The following is a 19431-nucleotide window of genomic DNA, read 5'->3' on the forward strand; positions in this document are numbered from 1 at the left end:
GCCATGTTCTCCTAATGTGCATTTCTTGATTTAATCTGTAGAACTACAGGACTAAGTTCTGTTTTACGCAGAGGACTATAGTAATAAACACAGGTGAGGAAGGCTGGGTGGTATGATGGCTTTGGAGTTTCTTCTCTCACACTGACACCCCAAATGACCTTGGACAAGTTAACTTTTCTGAGCCACAGGCTCCCAGTTCGTAAAAGTAGATGAATCAGGCCACGTGCAATCACAGGAACCTTAAAAATCGTTTAAAATAGTGGAGTCAAACTCCAGTAGAAACAAGGGCCACTGAACTTTAAGGACATACTATATTTTATTCTATTTTTATTTATCTTATGTTTATCATTTTTATAATATATTGAATATTTCCCAATTATGTTTTAATCTATGGGTTTGACATCTCTGCTTTAGACCAACACAGGGGGAAATAGAAGCCCAGAGAGAAGTCCAAGGTCACAACATGATTTAAGTGACAATTAAAAACCTAGATTTCTCCTGGCTTTCCATCGTACTATTCAACGGTCCCTAATATCCCTTCTGGCTCTAAAATTATATTTTGTGATACCTTCCTCCCAATCTCCTCAGTTTGGAGCACTATTTGGCTTGGACTGATTCTTATCCCTTAGAATGGAATGTCTCATTTGTTATGCTTTAGCTACAAGATCAGGATTGCTCTTAGCTTGATGCCTGGGTAGTTCTCCCAGGACACCCAATTCTGCCTGGCCTATACGAGGGATTGTGTGTGGGTGTCTGGAGTACCTACTTAACTCATTTGTAAACTGTCCACACAACCGTGGTCCTCTAATTCATGCAAGTTACTGGAGGGTTGATTTGTTTGGGTGATGTGGACATATAAACAAGGTCTGGAGGACCATGTATGATGACTACTAAATGCAGGAGGAAGTGAAAGCCTGTAAAAATAGGGGGTAAGCCCTATAGCTTCCCAATTTGGGATGGAGGGCTTCTCTGTTATGTGGGGAGTTGAGAAATAATGAAATACTCTCAGAGTTTTTGACTTTGCACCTGATGGGAAGACAGCTAGGTGGGCCCCAGGCTCTTCTCCAGGGTCCTCAGTTAACCACTTTAATACAACAACGTGGCAAAAGTGGGTCATACAAACATAATCCCAACCTTCAAAGAAATCTGGAACCTAATTGAGAAGTTTCAGTGTACTCATCAGTAGATTTAAATCATGCAGGATATTACTGGATGAATATGTTAGGGTTTAGGGCAGAAAGATCTTTGAGGGTCAGAGTAACTGGGGAAGGCTTCATAAAGGAAATGGGCTTTAAAGAACTGGTAGGATTTGAAGACAAGGGACGGAGGAGAAGGGGTGGCTAGACTGGTCCCTCTGGAGTAAGAACTGGCACTGGCTTACTTTGAGGACAAACTTGTTGATGTCTCCTATCAATCAACAAGCTTTTACCAAGTACCTGCTCTGTGCTGTGCGTTGTCTTATGGACTTGGAGCTGGCAAGAAAAGGCAGGTAGATGTCTGCTCTCTGGGACATCTGAGACATGGCAGCTCAGGGCACATGCATAAGATGACCATCAACGGATCCATCAAGATGCTGTTTGCTGTACCATGGGAGGTAAGAGAGAAGTATGTGATGTGAACTCTATGTCCAGCTGCTCAGGCCCCAGGATAGTCAGAAAAGCACACCAGAATGGGGTTGTCAGGGACTTTCCAGGTACAGAACAACTCTTCTGTCATCTAGAACACAATGCTGTTTGGTGCTAAGGAATGATGGCAAAAACTCACAAGTTATAAGCTTGGCCTAACAGTATCACATAATACTGTAACTCCATCATCTGGACTTCTCAGAAATAGCCATGTGGACAGGGAAGTACTCCTAGGAAGGAGCTTAAAAACACCACCACAGTGACACAATGGAGTGGCTCACCAAAAGAATAAAACAGGAATTCAGGTGGTACCCTTTTGAACCACTAGGCTGAGACCCTGGCATTTGTGACCATGCAAGGTTCCAACTTTGCTCTTACCTTATTTGCCAGGATCACACACACAATTATTCATGTCTTTGCTCAGATTGGTCCCTCTGCCACCTTTTATCCAAATTCTACCTTTCCTTAAAAGCCAAGGTTAAGGCCCCCTTGGACCTTCAATCTTTTTCTCTCTTCTTGATTATAGCATGGTTTCTTGAGGGGGAGTGCTCATATACCTCTTCTGTGGTTTCTGTAGTATTTAACAGAGTGCCAAGAATATAATGGATGCTCAAAAGACATCTGATGATTTTCCTGGGCCATAGCTAGAAGAACCAATGCATTCTTTCCCTTGTACTTTGCTAAGAGGATGAATTCATTTACTCAACTCCCCAGCTGTTGAGCCTACTTCCACCGCTGCTTATTTTCTTTGGAACAGGAACCAAAAATGCACTTCCTAAATGGCTTAGAATGTCCAATTTTTCTTCCTGGCCCATTCTTGCAACTGGAATGGGTCACCCTGCTCCTTCCTCACCTTTTATCCAAGGTTCTTACAATCCACATTCCTCCACCAACCTGAATGGCAATTTATTATTCCAATAACCTATTCTCTGTTAAGATGTTAAAATATATAAATAAGTACAACTGGCCCAAAAAGAACAACTCCTAAATTTTGGCCCAAGTTCTTATACAAGTAATAGGCATTTCTTTGATTTATTCTCTGTCAAACCCTTTTGTGGAGCAATGCGGTAAAGACAGGAACAGGTTACTACGGTATGGCAGTTCTTTTCCGTTACAATAAAACAGCATCTGTGAAGTTATCTCTGCAATTTCTTAGGTCCAAGGTGGGAAGTCATCCTGAAGTGGCCTGTAAGCTGAAAACCTTGAAATAACTCAAAACAGTTCCTTTAGGGCTTATGACAGAGCTGTGGGGGAAAAAATAGAGTGCAAGTATGCCCATTTTACAGATGTGTGTACTACAGACTTCCCTGAACCCTGGGAGCTTCCTACAACATTCTCCCAAACAAAAGGGGTACCTTACCATTTCTCTCTGACACACCTTGCTACCAGTAAGCTCTGAAGCACAACAAATCTGAAAAAATTCTTATTTTCCTTTTGGCTTGAGATTATGTGAATTCCAAGCCTTCAATGAAGTATTGAAATTGAAGTGGTGAAAACCTTCCTCAGTTCTTCTGATAAAAGATGTGGGATCAGGACAAAAAAAGATGAGGAATATGACAATTCACAGTATTTTAAATGAAGTTTAAGTGAAGCTCTGATTCATCCAAGAACCACAACCCTTAACAGTTTTTAATCCAGGATTTTTCCCTCCAACATCCTAAACAGGGCTAAGCTAATGAGGCAGAAAGATCTCTCCCCCCTTTCCTGTGCTGCTTGAAGGCGATGATGAGAAATGGTCCTTGCCCGTTCAAATGAAACCAGTGTCCAAGCTGCTGTGGTGATTTCAGGTTCTTGACAATAACCATCAATGTCTGCCCTCAATCAGTGCAGATCCCACAGAGTTTAAGGAGGCTGAGATGAGCCCAAGGAGCACACTTGCACTCAGTTTCTCCTTTTGTTACATAATCTTGGTGTTATGAAAATTATTTATTCATTCTACTAAACATATTAATAACCACATACCTTAGAAATAATCTCTTTGAAATGTAAGTATACAAAAAACTGTCATAAAATATTTGTTTCCACTACAGTTTTCTCTGATAGCAAAGACATTAAATGACAGTGTAGATTTGAAACATTAATTAATTAAAAATAGAGTTGCTTTGCTTTCCACTTAATAACTGAATAAAATTTGTAGAAAAAAACTGCTAAATGTGTAAAAATTCCTGACCTGAAATTCAAATGCATATTTTACTATATAATCAAGGTATTTAAAAGCTCCAGTCATTTGCTTTTATTTTATTCTGTACCTGCTGTGCACTCATCTGGGTTTTTTTGTACATGGAATAAGAGATTTAAAACACAATTTTAGTGACAGTAGCAGCCAAGTTGGTACAGGAAGGCACAAGTGCTTAGGAGGTAAAAACAGGCACTATGTGAAGAAAAAGAATCCAGAGCTCAGTCTTAGAGGAAGGAAGGTCAAGGTGCACAGCTACAAAGTCAGAGACTATTATCTGGGGTTGGGGAAATCCTGCTTTTTCCAAACAGCTCTCTCTAGCAATGGTGGCCACCTTGCAAACTAAGTGTGGCCCAATCTCACCTGCAGGGAAAAGTAGTGGGGCTAGGTGGGCCAAGGTGAGTCAGTCAAGCTTGAACGAAGGCAGGAAATGGCAAGTTAGGCCACAGCGATTTCCCTTTTTTATGCCCTCCCAACTCCCCAACTATTAAACATTTCAGGGGTTTCCTCGGTCCCTGCCTTTATAGTCCTGTATCTTCCCTATCCTGGGAATGATCATTCAAGCAGTCAAAGCAAGCAATAGGGAGGAAGAAAAAAATGAAGGACTGTATTAGATTTTTTTTTTTATACAGATAGAATTTATAAGCACAAAATTAAGGTACTTATTTCAATCTGTCATCTACTTTTTCTGGCTTGTTGATTTTATGTTCTCTACATAAGATAAGTACTCAGCAATAACCAATGCTTCATCTTCTAGAGTTGAGTCAAGATAATCTTCTTCATGTTCTGGAATATCACCCAAGATTTCATTGACTGCCTCTGTTTCCATATCTTCATCTGTTGAGGCACTAGAAGTACCTAAAATAAAATATTAAAATGGGACAAAAGGGGGAAAAAAATTAAATAATGGTTTGCCAGAGTGAGTTTTAGAGTGTCTTCTGCCAATCACACATTCTCCCAAATGATCAGTTACTATGTAAAACCAATAGGGCAGGTCCAGCCTCCCCACCTGCAGTTTCTATTTCTACATACACCAAAGTCATGCTATCATTCTCCTTTCTCAGTAAGAACATTTCCCCCCTAATTAGGAGCTAGAATATAATCTTACCAGCAGAATCTGAAGGGGATTTTGTTGATGAAGTTGAAGAAGAATCTTCAGATGGTATTTGTAAGTCAGAGGGAAGAGTTCCTCCATTATGAGCAAGTGTCTGAGCAGCCAGTTGAACATTTCCTCTAAATACTCTGAGAGCTGTCTTGGCTGTCTCAGCTTCAAAACCCACATATACCAACTAAAGCAGAAAAAAAGGAAAATTAGAGATGTTAATTAAGACCTTCAGGTAGTATACAAAACCTAAGGTTTCTGTTTGGTGGTTGCTGTAACACTTATATCATCCAGGGAGATGATCAATCCCCAGGCTTAGTTTTTAAAATTTAACTTATCAGACCTTTTGTTCTTTATACTAGTTATTTCCTGATTTACCCCTATTCATTCCCTGCTCAATGAACATTCGGCTGTAAGAATGAAATAAGTTGACTAAAACTAGCCAACAGAACAACCATAATCTGACAGAATGTGTGCCATTCTGTAATGTCTCATTCCGTTATAATAAGATTATGGAAATATGTTTCATTACATCTTCTCTGGGACAACTGGTTAGTTCTCGGCTTATTTCAAAGAGAGTTTTTTAAAAGATTACATCATGAACATCAAATTTTCCCCAAATCACTCTTCTGAATTCTATTAATCTGACTCCAAGCAACACAAGTGGTAAGCACATTTGAATCAAGCATATTAATTTCCCTTGGGAAAGGTGTAGTTTTATCAATGCCTTTGGTTGATTCATCCAAAGAACACCTCAAGCCCTCTGTAGGAAAGGTACTAAACAAATGTAGTAATATTTGTACTTAACTAAGTACTCAGAATACACTAGTTGCTCAAGTGTACAATTTGGACAAGGTGCACCCATAGTTTCCTCCTGCCAGGAATACACTCTCTACAGTTTCCCAATGCTTGGCTGCCACCAGGAAAAGGGGCCCGAACAGCTGAAGCACTGTCTCTCTCTCAGCCCTTATCTCTGCAACTCAAGAGATCCCTGTGATACTCTGAGGGACACAAACGCATTAATACTCACCTTATCAATATTTTCTTGAGAAACATGTTCCTGGTTGTTGCTAGTCTCAGGATCTGCATCATTTAGCCACCACATCTGAGGATTACTAAGAAGAATCTAAAATACACAGGAATAACAAGCTACTAATCTATGTGAAATACAAATATCCTTCCCCACTCTAAAGCAGAAATCAAAATCTAGAAAAAGTTACCTTTACGTTAAGCCCTCAGCAGTACAATACAGGCTTATTCATTCTAATCTGCTTTTCAGAGAACTTTATCTAGCCTGCTTTTAAAATGTCAAGCTCTGAGGTTGCCTACATTTTAGAACTCATTTTATAAATACATGAAATGCTCCTGTTTCCAATAGCGCATAGGGAGGTTTTGTTTCTTTTCTAAACAAATTTTTGATTTGGAAAGCTTTTTGTCCTTCATGCTTGAAGAGGATCAAAATGACATTGTGATGGTCAATGTAAGGTCAATGAACAACATGCCTGGCTGTGGCTGATCATACTACTATGAGTGTGGAAGGTTCTACCACAGGTCAGGCACAAACAGTCTACATGAGCATCTGGGAGGGAGACCTCTCTAGATTTGCACATCTCACATTTCGTTTCTTTTGAACTACTCTTATGCTGGGTAGTCCTGTGCCACTATCTCCCATATTTCACAATCATTACCAAAGCTCTTCAAAAAACCTTCAAAGTGCATGTAAGTACCTGCCTTATGTGAGTTTTTCAGTAAAATAATCATTTAGGTAAATATACATTTGACATTTGAACAACATGGCCAGCCCATCACAGTTGGGCTCTCAGCAGTAGTGTTTGAATGCTCAAGCTCAGCTCAAGAAAGGACTTCAGTGTCTAGCACCTTATCCTTCCAGGAGATCTTCAGAATCTTCTTAAGACAATTCAGATGGAAGCAATTCAATTTTCTGGCATGGTACTAGTAGGCTGTCCAGGTTTCACAGGTGTTCAACAATAAAGACAGCACAATGGTTCTGTAGACATTGTTAGGCACTCTAATACCTCTTCTCTTCCACACTTTCAGAGCCTCTCAAATGCTGAGATAGCTCTGGCAATGTGCGCATCAACCTCAATCATCTATGTGTACATCTTGGAAAGTATACTGCCAAGGTAAGTGAATTTATCCACAGCATTAAAAATTTCTCTTTATTGTAACCGATGGTACCATGTATGGATGGTGTGATGCTGGTTGGTGAAGAACCTCTGTTTTCCTGGTGTTAGTTGTCGGACCAAAATTAGCAGAAGCGGCAGAGATTCTATCCATACTTTGTTGCATCTCATCCTCAGAGACTACACTGAGTGCACAATCATCTGCAAACAAAAAGTCACACACCAACTCTCCCTCCACTTTAATCTTGGCTTATAGACTTTTCAAGTTAAATAATTTATCATCAGTGTGGTAGCTGACCTTGATGCTGTTTCTGTCCTCATCGAAGGTATCCAACAACAAATATCACAGAAAACAACATACTAAAAAGCATGGGAGCAAACATATAGACCTGTTTCACTCCACTGGTGACTTGGAAAATGCAAGAGCATTGTCCATTATCCAGCACCTGTGCAAGCATGCCATCATGAAACTGGTATACAATACTAATGGACTTCCCCAGGCAACCAAATTTTGCCATGATCTTCTACAGGCCCTTTTAACCGACAGTATCAAAGGCACTGGTTAGATTGACAAACATGTACAAATCTCTGTACTATTAAAAAATGTCATCAACCTTTTAACTGTACAATCTTGCTCATTTTAGAAGTTCTCTAATTTCTTTATCTCTGTTCTAGAGGCAAAAAGATAGAAGGGGATATAGGTTTCCTGAATGGGTACAAGGCTAGAGGAGGTTAAGAAACGGGCACTGGAGGTTTAGACTTTTTTTGGGGGGGAGGGAAGCCTATTTGTTTGCAAACACTAAAATGAACACCAAATGAGAAACAAAGTTCATAGAAAATTTTAAAATCTCAAGAGACTTTACAGTTGAGTTAGTAGAACACAGAGTCCTGGGTCTCCAGGGATTATGAGTGATCTCGAGGCCCTTGTGGCCAACGGATAAATCCTTCTACTTACCTTAAGTGCTTCATCCAGGTTTCCTCTTGCCTGGTGAAGAGCTTCTTTTGCAGCATGAGCCGAGTAGCCCATTTCTTTCAAAGAGTTTATGTTATCCAGTCTTCTTTTTCTCTTTTCCTTTTCTTCTTTCTTTATTTTGGCAATTTCCTTTACAAGACAAATTAAGCACAATGAAGTTCCAGTGAACAATAAATGTTAACTAAAGCATATGCCTAGTATGCTGAGTCCTCCCTAATTACTGTTCTCAGCATACTACCTGAAGAAAAAATATGAATTTCCTATATATCCATTTACTAAATGTCCCAGAAATATTGAGTACTTTCACATGAATATACATTCCAAAATTTAAAAAATCTTATTCTACTCCCTTGCGTAGGAGGGACTGGGGGAAGGAGGAAGGAAAGAAGGAAGGAGCAGGGAATATTGGCAACAGGGAGAATGGATGCTTCAGGAATATATAACAAGAACCACTATTTTAAAGGTTTGTCATTCAACAGATAATCCTTGCCAAATCTTCCTATTCCAGGCCTAGCCATGAGTATAAGTTCAAATAGGAATTGTCCTTGTCTTTGTCTTACACAAGAGTAGACTGCATACCTGGGACCTCAGGAGATTTCCTATAAACTTTTCTAAATCCATGCTCTACAGTATAAAGCCATGATTTAGGTATTCCCTAGGTTGCCTTGGCAACAGAAAACAAACAAAAAAAAGCAGAGCAGAATAAACCTCTCTTTACCCAATCAAAGTCCAGCCATGAAATACAGATGAAGTATAGACTTATTCTGTACTGCTCCAGAGAGCAGAACCATGACTTGTTACTGGAGTAAATACAACTGTGAACATGAAACTTCCAATTAATCAAATGATTCAATTTAAAAATGGGTATTTTTCATGTCCTGTTCTAACTATACGTTGTAATAAGTGTTAAGAATTTCCCATTCTTCTGAAGCCAGGAAACTTAAGTCAAATGGGATAGGCTTCTTTAACACTGCTGGGTGGTCTACTGTTAATTTGATCTTAAGTCTTACTACCTCTGGTCAAACATGAGCAGGGAATGTTAACGTACCTCTCTTCTGTTGGTAATATGGGTAGCAGCATGATCTACATTCCCATCACAAGCCCTCAAGCCAAGTCGAGCTTCCTGAGCTGTAAATCCCAACTTTAACAAACTCTGAACTTTTAGAGGATCTATAGACAGCTCTTTATAGAGTTGCTGTGCCTACCAATGAGGGAAAAAACAGAGTGATCATATGAGTATAAGAATGTTGATACTTAACATAATCTTAAGGCCTAAAAGAAATTAGACTACAGAGCCAAAATCAACTGGGTTACATGCATGTAAGAATTGGAAATATGACCAGTCAGTGGTACGTTATGAACACCTCATGTGCAGAGCACTGTACTGGGCACCATGGGGAGTTAGAATAGAAACTTAAGATGTTAAACCTGCCCTCAGAAACTTATGACAGAAGAAAAATAAATTATGCTTGTCAGATATATGTAACTCACAAGTAACAAATCTACAATCATAAACAATCAATTTCTAGAATCTTCCTGCCATGCACTTACAACTTCATTTTCCACAATGTTTCCAAATCTTTTCTTCTCTCAACATCCCATTCCAACTTTACTTCCAAAACGTACAGCTAACCTACTTCACCAAGAAGACTGAAGCCATCTAATGATTTCTTCAGCTCCCGTCCTTCAATTCCTTAAACCTTTTCAGCAATATCTTCCACTGTCCCACACTCCTCTCAAATCACAAAAGAGGAGATAGCCCCACAGAAAAAGCTAACCTTTCTACCTGCACCCTTAAACCCAATTCCCTCCCACTTCCTCTAGACTCTAGCACCAACTGTTACTCTTTCACTCACACATCTTCAACATCTCCTTAACTGAAAAATTTCCTCCTGTGTACAAACATGCTCAAGCTCCCCTAATCCTTAAAAAAAAAACCCAAAACCCTTTGCTCGAAGCTCATTCATTTCCCAACCCACCTCTCTGCTCCTCTTCAATGCTAGCCTTCTTGAAAATAATTCACATTTATAGGCCACTTCAAGGTTTGCAACACACTTTCCTTATCACAAGTAGGTAGAGAGAGTATTTTCTAAATGAGAAAATGGAAGCTCTGAGAGGTTAGGTGATTTCTGTGTTCATCCAGCCAGGGTGACTAAGGCAGCATTTGAACCTAGGTTTCCTGACCAAGTCCAGCATTTTTTCTACCTCTCAGTGCCTAAATTCATCTGCACCTTATGTCTCTATCTCCTCAACCTCCTGTAACTGGACTTGCCCTCACCTCGCCTGCCTGACTCTACTGAAAACACTCTAAGTCACCAATGACTTTCTCCTTGACAAATCCAGTAGATTTTCCTCAGTCCTTATGTTCCTTCAAGTGCTCTGCAGCACTGTCTTCTTCTTTACCTCTCACATCAGTTACTGGGTCCTTTTGATTCCATTTCTAAGATATCCCTCACATCTGTCCTCTCATCACCACCACCCTTATTTGGAATCCTATTACGAAGCATTTAGACTGCTGAGAAGGTCTCCTCACAGATATCTCCACCTCCACTCTCTACTCCCTCCAATCTGTTCATCACAAAACAGCCAGAATAATTGCCTACAATCAAGGCTTTTCCCAAATGGTAGAACCCTCTCTTACCTGATATCATTTCCCTCCATGTGTTCTATCTCAGAATACCCAGCCCTCTTCCCTATGTCCTGCAGGCCCCATGTCTTTGCTCAAGTTCTTCCTTCTTCCTAAAATTCCTTTCTTCCTAATCTTCTCCTATAAAACTTTAAAACCTAAATCAAATGTCACTTTTCCCAGGAAGCCCACCAAGATTCCAAGTTGCTAATGAACTTTCTCCTGAGACCTAAATAAAACTTTGTGTTTTGTTAAGTCTATAATGCACTTATCACTTTACCATTATATAACCACTAATCATATCTTTTCACCCTACTTTAGTCTTTAAGTTTCCTTAATACAGTCTAACGTTTATTGGCAAAACAAACAGTAGCTAAGTAACTGTTTCTCTTACCTTATTGAGATATTCAGAAGCCTCCTCCCCATTACCACTATGATAGTTTCTTATTCCTTGAAGCAAGTAAAGTCTTAAAAATAGTACCTTCTCTCTCCCATAACTTCCCTAAGGTGAAGAAAAAAAAATTCAAAAGTTAAAACTACCTTACTTCTCTTACTAGATATATTAACGCTTCCATTTAAATTCCTTTTTTCTTCTATAATAGTAAGAAACAAAGTTAACTTTAATACAGTAAACTCTACTATTTCATATTAATCAGATCTAATAGGCGAGAAAGAACACAGTCAAGAGACAAAGGTTCCCACTCCAGGTCTGCCACTAGCTAACTTTGTTACCTTGGGAAAATCCCAATCTCCCTCTGTCTCAATTTCCTCATAAGATATAACATAAATGAGGTTATACTAGACTGAAGCACAACAAATTAGTTTTGCATCTGGGAGATAGCCAAAAAGTTTAAAAGCTTTTTAGGTTTTAGGGGAAATATGGACTTTTTAGATTTTAAGAAAAAAAAAGGAAGAAAGCAGAGTGGGTGGGGAAGAAAAGTTACACACTGGTGGTGGGGCATTGTGGCTCAACTAGAAGATGGATGCTACATTAGGATTACAGAAGGGTCTACTGAAAAGTCTGGGACTTATAGAGTCTCCAAATAAATGAAATAAAAGTCTTCTAGAAAGGCTCAAACAGTCTGGGCACTTCTTAGGCTAGAAACTTGGCTCAGAAGCAAAGTCCTTGGCTCTTTTGGGTCCAATTCCCACCTACTTATCTTCTTCTACCCTAATATTGAGGGAACAGAGCCAAGATACACATGGTAAAGATTTAGAAGTACACACTGCCTGTTAGATGAATCCCTATTTGTGGGGTTGTCTATGGTTGTGAACTTCAGGTTATCATTAAAGTAAAAGATTCACAGAGTAGGAAGATACTAGAAAACTAGTTTCCCTAAAATACTAACACTACGGCAACATGGTATCTAGGATTTGTCAAACACTGAATTAATGTATTCTTAAAAGGTCTGTGGTAGTAAACACAAGACTGGAACCTAATTCTAATTTCCAGGACACAGAGATATGCTAACTTCAAAGTACTATTAGAACTTTCTGAAATATCCAAGAAAGATAAAATTATATTTAGAATACTTTTAGTGTTAAGTGTATTTTGCTACATTCTGCTAATTCTTTAAAAATTGACCACCTGCATATTGCAGATATGGTCATTATCATTTGCCATCTGTCAAAACAACTCATTTGATCCTCACAATAACCCTGGGAGGTAGGTACTGTTACTATCTACTTGTGCTGAAAATAAAGTAAAAGAACAAAAGTCTTTGAGGGTTAGGGGTATACATACACACGCATAGCCACCCACACTGGCTATTTTAGATGAATTATAATTCACAAACAGATGCAGATTTGTTGTTCTCTCTCCCCGATTATCTGAATTAGGTACTATATTGCTATGCATGGAATAAGCTAGCACTGGATGGAAAATGTTGAAAAGAAATTTCAAGAATAGTACAATGATAATGTTGTGGCCACTAGTAAAAAAAACAGCCCCACAGGATCTAGTCCAAAATCATTTGACCTGCTACACAGCAGGTACTTAATAAATGTTGAACCCTCTCCCTTTCCTAAGGATTTAAGGATGAAAAGGCTTTAAAGATCATTTAGTACAATCCCTCATTCTCATGCCCCAGAGAGAAATAAGGCAAATTAAATAACTTGCCCAAGGTAACACCAGTCTAAGTAGCAGAGCTAGGACATATACTCAGGTGCTCTGATCCACAGCGAGTTTTCTTTCCGCTATACTCTAGGGTCTGTCAAGCTGTTAAGATGAAGAGGGTCTCACTGCTATTTTTATGAGACTAAAAAGACTTATAGAGAGATACGACTATCTCCAACTAAATGAAAAACTGCCACATAGAAGAGGAATTAAACTTTATACAGCCCCAGAGGGGAAACTTATTCAGTATATGGAACTAGATTTTTATAAGCAAGAATTAACAAATTAGAGCTAGCTAAAATATAATGGACTGACTTATTAGGTAACAAGTGTGCTTTCCCTGAAGCCATTCAAGCAAAATGGCCAATCAATTTGTTGGAAACACCATAAAAAGGCTTCACGCACTGAGCAGAGTTAGCCTAGATGATCACTAAGATTCCTTTCAAGTAAGTAAAGCAGCAAGATATAATGGAAAGGGCACTATATCTGCAGTTAAGAGACCTGGGTTTAAGTCCCTGTCCAGATGCTTACTACCTATGTGACCCCAGGTTTATCACTTAACTTATCTTAAGAAAGAAGAGCCTAGTTCCTGAGTCAGTGACTGAGTTCCATGAGTCTAATAGCTCTGCACAGGAAATAAGGATTAAACCCCCAAACCTCCACAAGTATAATATGTTATTAAACTTTAAAAAATTATTTTAGTGTAGGTTGATCATCTGTAAAATGGGGATAATTAATAATCCTTCCACTACCTACCTCACCAGACTGTTATAAGGAAAGCACTTTGTAAAAGTTAAAGTGTTATGTAAATGTGAGCTATTATATAAATAAGAGCTATTACAATTAAATAATATTCTTTGAAGTGAAGCAGTAGTAGAACTGGTAACAGAACTCAGATACTCTCCCTTTGCAAATCTGAGGGAAAATAGGGAAAAGAACTAAAGCTTAGGAATTACAGAATGGGATAGAAAGTCCTAAGCAATGTCCTAGGAATTAAATGAATATGTCTTCGGGATAGTTAAGCAATAATTTAGCTCTTTAGTTTAAGCAAATAACACCCAGACAATAGTTCTTGAGGCATGTGACATATAAACTCTATTGGGTATATAGAAGTCACATGTTTCTTTTGGCTACTGGGGACTACAAAAGTGGTCTCAGGCTCACTTAACTGTGAATATCCCAGGTCTGAATTCTACATAGACAATAATAGTGAAAACCAAAGACCCCACAACATGCAAGGTATTTTAAAGCCTTTAAAAATTATTTTCAAATGTAGTCTAAAATTGCAAGAAACTGCAAACTACTATGAAGCACTTTTAAGCTAGTAGATATGGTCTGAGTGACACATACAAAAAAATTCTGTACCCAGAACTAGCTACATGCAATATAATCCCGAACAAACTATAGTTCAAATTAACATACTTTTATATTGACTAGTCTTTGGTGGTTTTCTCCATAGCAGTTCTTAAAACATTTCTGAGCCACATTTAGCTTTCTTTCTGCATCATCAAGGCATTCCAGCTGTCCCAGACGGAAGTAACACCACACTATATCCAGCTGAAGCACTGCATAATTATCTACTGTATCCAACAGTTCTCCGCAACATTCACTGTAAAAGAAAAAGTAAACCTCACTAATCATCTACTGTATGAAAATTTTCATTATGTCAAGTTTTAGTGAATTCTTTTTTTCTAAATTAAAGCAGAAAGCAACTGCAAAAAAGCAAGTTTACAGATCTTCAGTTGTGTTTGTGAAGACTGGATGTTTCACAGTAAAGTTCTCAACTTCTATGGGGCAAGTTCTGCTCCTTATCCAAAGCATCCAGATCAACTGCGGCTCTGGAGTGGGAGGGAAAGTAGAGCTGGACTAGTAAAAGGCTGCCAAAAATCTCTTGAATAAAGGTTTCTGGCCACACTTCCTTCTTGTGCCTAGTCTACACCACACTGCACTCTACAATTAATCCTTTGGGATCCTTAAAGACTTTCTCTATAAGTTAGGGATGGATGGGTATATAGGACAAGATATAGCTTAAAGATAGTTAGAGGCTTAAGACCTAGAAAGAATCTTAGAAAAAATTTATAGTCCAACCCCCTCATTCTATAAATGAGAACACTTGAAATAAAGAAGTGAAATCATTGTTCAAGATAATACAAAGTAGAAGAAATAGAGATAGAATTTTAACCTGAGTAAATACTGTGATCTAAAAATTACTTATTTTCAATTTAAATGTATAAGGACCAGAATTTAAGAATATCTCAAAGGACTGAGCTGTATCAAGTGACACAGTACATTTTTAATACATTAGGCAAAGAAAATAGAGATAACAACGAAAGGTTGTGTTTCAAAGTAAAATAATTTTATTTTTGCATCTAATGATATTTCTGGTCCTTCTCGTGTTAAATGATCACTACAGGAAAATTTATAATGCAAATGTAGCCTACCAGTCAGAATTATTTTTCTTCAACATTCAAACTATTATTTTGTTTCAAGTTTTAAGATAATATATTCTTTTAACTTAATAGATACTCTACTATAGTGTCATCCCCTGGGCAAAATGTTAATTAAGACAAGCTTCATACTCTCTTCAAGCACCTGTGTGTCTTAATGATCTCTTCCCATTTCCAGTACCAAAATCTACCGGAAATAATTCAGTGTCTATGATTTATACCTTCCATTCTGCTATCTCTCCCGGGGTGGGATGGGGGTGTGGGTATCAAGTACTTATTACGTGTCAGGCACTCTGCTGGGCATTAGGGATGCAGAGACAAAAGCAGAATCATTCCTTCACTCACAAGGAGCTAACATTCTTGCTTAACTTAGTAAAACCATCTGCAATGAAACCAACCACCCTAACATAAATTTCATTCCATAGTCTTTACTACTGCTTTTTCCTGCCTCCTTTGGAAGGATCTCAAGTTTATCAAGCAACTAGTGTGTACCACTCATTTTTGCCTCTAATCAGGAATTGCTTTGTACTGATCATATAAGTGCTATTCTCTTTGGCACTTGCAAAGAAACTCAATTATGACAACAGTCTGGAAATAAATAACAAAATAAAATAATACCTGAAATGTTTACCCTACCTCTAGAGATGAAACATAGCTGTAAAGGGAAACTTTTTGAAAGAGGTAGTTCCTTCTGCCCAGGAGGGCTTCTGGTGCTCTCAGACACTAGCAGAGCTCTTCTCTTCCGGCAGATCACATCTCCTTTCCTCTTTCAGTCTTTTTACTGATTATCCATCCCCTAATTCCCAGGAAGTTGCCGTTTTAAGTTGAGCCCCCAACTTCTAGGCTGGAGCAATAATTATTAACTGCAAGAGTATAGTTTTAGATAGAGCTGGAAGGGACCTCTGAAGACAACTCATCTAACCCCATTACTTTGCCAAGGAGGAAACTGAGGTCTGAAGATGAACGATCTCTCTACAGTTCTACAAGCTGAGTAAGCAAGCAGTAGAGTAAGTATTTTAATCCACATCCCCAGACTCCAAATCTAATGACCTTTCTACCACAGTACATTGCTCTTTAAGATCGCTGGAGACCTGAATTCTAAATGGCTTAAGCAGTGGTTCTGTAGTTTTAGGCTTAGAACATAAGCTCCTTCAGGGAAGGAACTGTCTTTTTCATTTGCATTCCCAGTGCTTAGCACAATGTTTGGCACATAGGAAGTGTTTAATAATGCTTTCTGTATCTAGCTAGACTTCTCTGACTCTAATTTAGAGCTGGCTATATGATGAGATTACAATAAATCAATAAACAAGTAATCACTATTTCTTCATTTGTCTAATGAAAAGTCTGAACTACCTGGCCCCAGAACTGCTATCCATCTCCTATCATGTTGAATTATCTGAAGCTTTCTTAATCAGGTCTGCATGAAGATCCTTCAACATTGTTTATAAAAATCATTTCTCAGGGTCAGACATCATGTGTTCAAGAACAAGTTCTCAAACCCATTCTAAATACGAACACAGATTAAATCTATTATTTTATATCAGCCTCCTGTCTTTTCCCCTCTTTCAATATGAATAAAACGAAATTGTCAGAACAGACCTATACAACCCCAATCCTGATTCTTCAGCATTAAGGAAGCAAAGTTTAGCGGTCAGGGAAAGGGGCTGGGCATTGGGGTATCTGTGTCCTAATTCTGGCTCTACCCCCAAAACTGCTAGCCAAGTCACTTAACCTTTTAGGGCCTCAGTTTTCTTCAACTGTAAAATGAGAGAGAAAACATCCTGACCTGACCCTCTCACAGAGGTTTAAAGACAAAAGGGTACAGATGCTAGGATACGCAGCTAAGAGAGGATTTGGAGATCATCACCCACTTAAGTGCCCAGAAAAGTTCAGAAGCTCTAGATAAACTGAAATCCAACAGTAAAATGGGACCTCCCTAGAGGCCTTTACAGAAAGATGGAAGACTTTTTGTTGGGTATGTTGAAAAATGTTCTTGTTCACATGTGAACTGCACTAGCTGTCCTCTGAAGGTCCTTTCAACACTGACATTTTATGATTCTATGAATGTATACAGGACTCATGAATAAAAGAAATATAACATAATTTGAGAGGAGAAATCACTAACATCTAGGTGGGAAGAAGTGGGAGATCACAAAAGGCCTCATGTAGAAAATGGTGCTTGACTTGACACTTAAAGGAACAAAGGATTCTAAGAGGCAGGAAGAGAAATTCAGGAAGAGGGGAGTCAGTACAGAGGCACAAAGTTGGGAGATAATGTGTCCTGGATGAGGAACAGTAACGGAAATAGTGCATAATTAGACTATAAAGATAATTTATTAGGGGTAACGTGTTCAGACCTGCACTTTAGGAAAATCATGTTGGCAGCTGTGTGAAAGATAGATTAGAGTTGAGAGAGACTTGAGGCTGGGAGATCAATTAAGAGGCTCTTGAAAATGAGGTAATGAGAGTCTGGTATAGGGTGGCAGATGCACAAATGGAGAGAAGGGGACAGATAAGAGAGACATTGTAAAGGTAGAAATAGCCAAATTTGGCACTTGAGACATTCAGGAAGAGAAAGAAGGGTTTACAAACCTGGGTGGAAGGAGTATAGTGCTTCTGACAGTATTAGGTACATATGCTTATTAGAGCAATAAAAATGTATTTGGTCCAGACCTATGAATTAATTTTAGAAACTACTGGTAGAGAAATTTCTTCCACTGACAGAAATCAGTAACCCATCCCTAACTTAATTTTTGTATATCCTCACGGCTATTACGAGTCAATGGGATAACCTGAACTCAAGGTAGGGCCTCTTATCATTTTGCCTGCCCCCTGTCCTTCTCCTGTCCCCTCCTTGTGGACTAGACATTTTAGGAGGTAAAGTCAGCTATGAGTCTATTTTGGAGGGCAAGGAAAAGAAAAGAGAGGAGCGATTACTCACATGGTAAGTATACTCAGTAAGGAGTTGACTCTCTACATAAAGTCAGTCCTGGATGAAGTCACTGGGTGCTTTTTTTTTTCTACCAATGAAAACATGGGCTTTCAAGTCCACAAAATACCTGACTGCTATGTTCATGATTTAAAGCCCCTCCAAAATAGAAATGAAGAACAGAAGGACTTCAGAAAAACCTGGAAAGATTTATATGAAATGATGCTCTGTGAAATGAGCAGAACCAGGAGAACTTTTACACAGTAAGAGCCACAGTGTGTGAGGACTGTATCTGATAAACTCAACCCTTCACAGCAATGCAAGGACCTAAAACATTTCCAAAGGACTCATGATGCAAAATGCCATCCACATCCAGAGAAAGAACTATTGAGTCAAAACGCAGAATGAAGCAGACTATTTTTTCTTTTGTTATGTTTTGTTTTGACTTTTCTCATGGTTTCTCCCATTCGTTTTAATTCTTCGATGCAACATGACTAATGTGAAAATGTGTTTAATAAGAATGTATGTATAGAACCCATATAAGATTGCATGCCATTTTGAAGAAGGAGGGGAGAGGGATGGGGAGAAAATTTAAAACTTATGGAAGTAATTGCTGAAAACTGAAAACAAATAAACTAATTATAAAAAAAAGATTAAAAAAGGGGCCCAGGACAGTCATCTCTTCATTTCCCACTATGCTCCTTTGAATTCTCCACCTTGCCCTGATTTGTCTCAGTACTTTTCTCTCCACCACCCCCACCACCCTTTTCAGTTTCCTTTTATGTATTATCTCTCTCCATTAGATTGAAAGTTTCTTGAGGTGAAAGGCTTTCTTTTTCATACTGTTATCTCCCAAGTTTTACCATAATGCCTAGCACATCTTAAGCACTTAATAAATGTTTACTGACTGACTCATATCCTTTCTCCGAGCTTTCCTCAGGTCCCAACTAAAATCTTGCCTTCTACAAGAAAGTTCTTCCAATCCCCCTTTAGAGCTAGTGCCTTCCCTCTAAGATTATCTCAAATTTATCCTGTATACATCTCATCTGTACAAAGTTATCTGCCATGTTGTGTCTCTTTACACTGTAAGTTCCTTGAGAGTACAGACTGTTTTTTAACCTTTTTTATAACCTTTCTTTGTAAGTGCTTAATGCTTATCAGGATGCCTTGCATACAACAGGCTCTTAATAAATGCTTGTTGACTTGATTTAATGTATTTGAATAAGAATCAAATGCTCTTTACAAGCTTTATATGAAATAAAATTTTTATGTAAAAATAATAGCAGGGCTCAG

The 19431-nt window shown here is 38.5% G+C and overlaps 1 protein-coding gene across 6 annotated transcripts in view; it reads right to left on the bottom strand.

The window, feature by feature from the left end:
* Nucleotides 1–3843: 3843 nt before the first annotated feature.
* NUB1 (negative regulator of ubiquitin like proteins 1) overlaps nucleotides 3844–19431 on the bottom strand; it is a 42415-nt gene continuing 26827 nt past the window's right edge. For all 6 annotated transcript variants that reach the window (XM_072652182.1, XM_072652186.1, XM_072652180.1 and 3 more), the window contains 7 exons: nucleotides 14185–14371; nucleotides 11041–11148; nucleotides 9069–9221; nucleotides 8003–8149; nucleotides 5934–6029; nucleotides 4910–5090; nucleotides 3844–4659 (listed from right to left, as the gene is read on the bottom strand). In XM_072652182.1, coding sequence (XP_072508283.1) covers nucleotides 4481–4659; nucleotides 4910–5090; nucleotides 5934–6029; nucleotides 8003–8149; nucleotides 9069–9221; nucleotides 11041–11148; nucleotides 14185–14371 — 1051 coding nt within the window. In that variant the 3' untranslated portion in view covers nucleotides 3844–4480. The remainder of the gene's footprint in view (nucleotides 4660–4909; nucleotides 5091–5933; nucleotides 6030–8002; nucleotides 8150–9068; nucleotides 9222–11040; nucleotides 11149–14184; nucleotides 14372–19431) is intronic.

This window comes from Notamacropus eugenii, chromosome 3 (assembly GCF_028372415.1).
Source record: "Notamacropus eugenii isolate mMacEug1 chromosome 3, mMacEug1.pri_v2, whole genome shotgun sequence".
NCBI classification, from domain to species: domain Eukaryota; kingdom Metazoa; phylum Chordata; class Mammalia; order Diprotodontia; family Macropodidae; genus Notamacropus; species Notamacropus eugenii.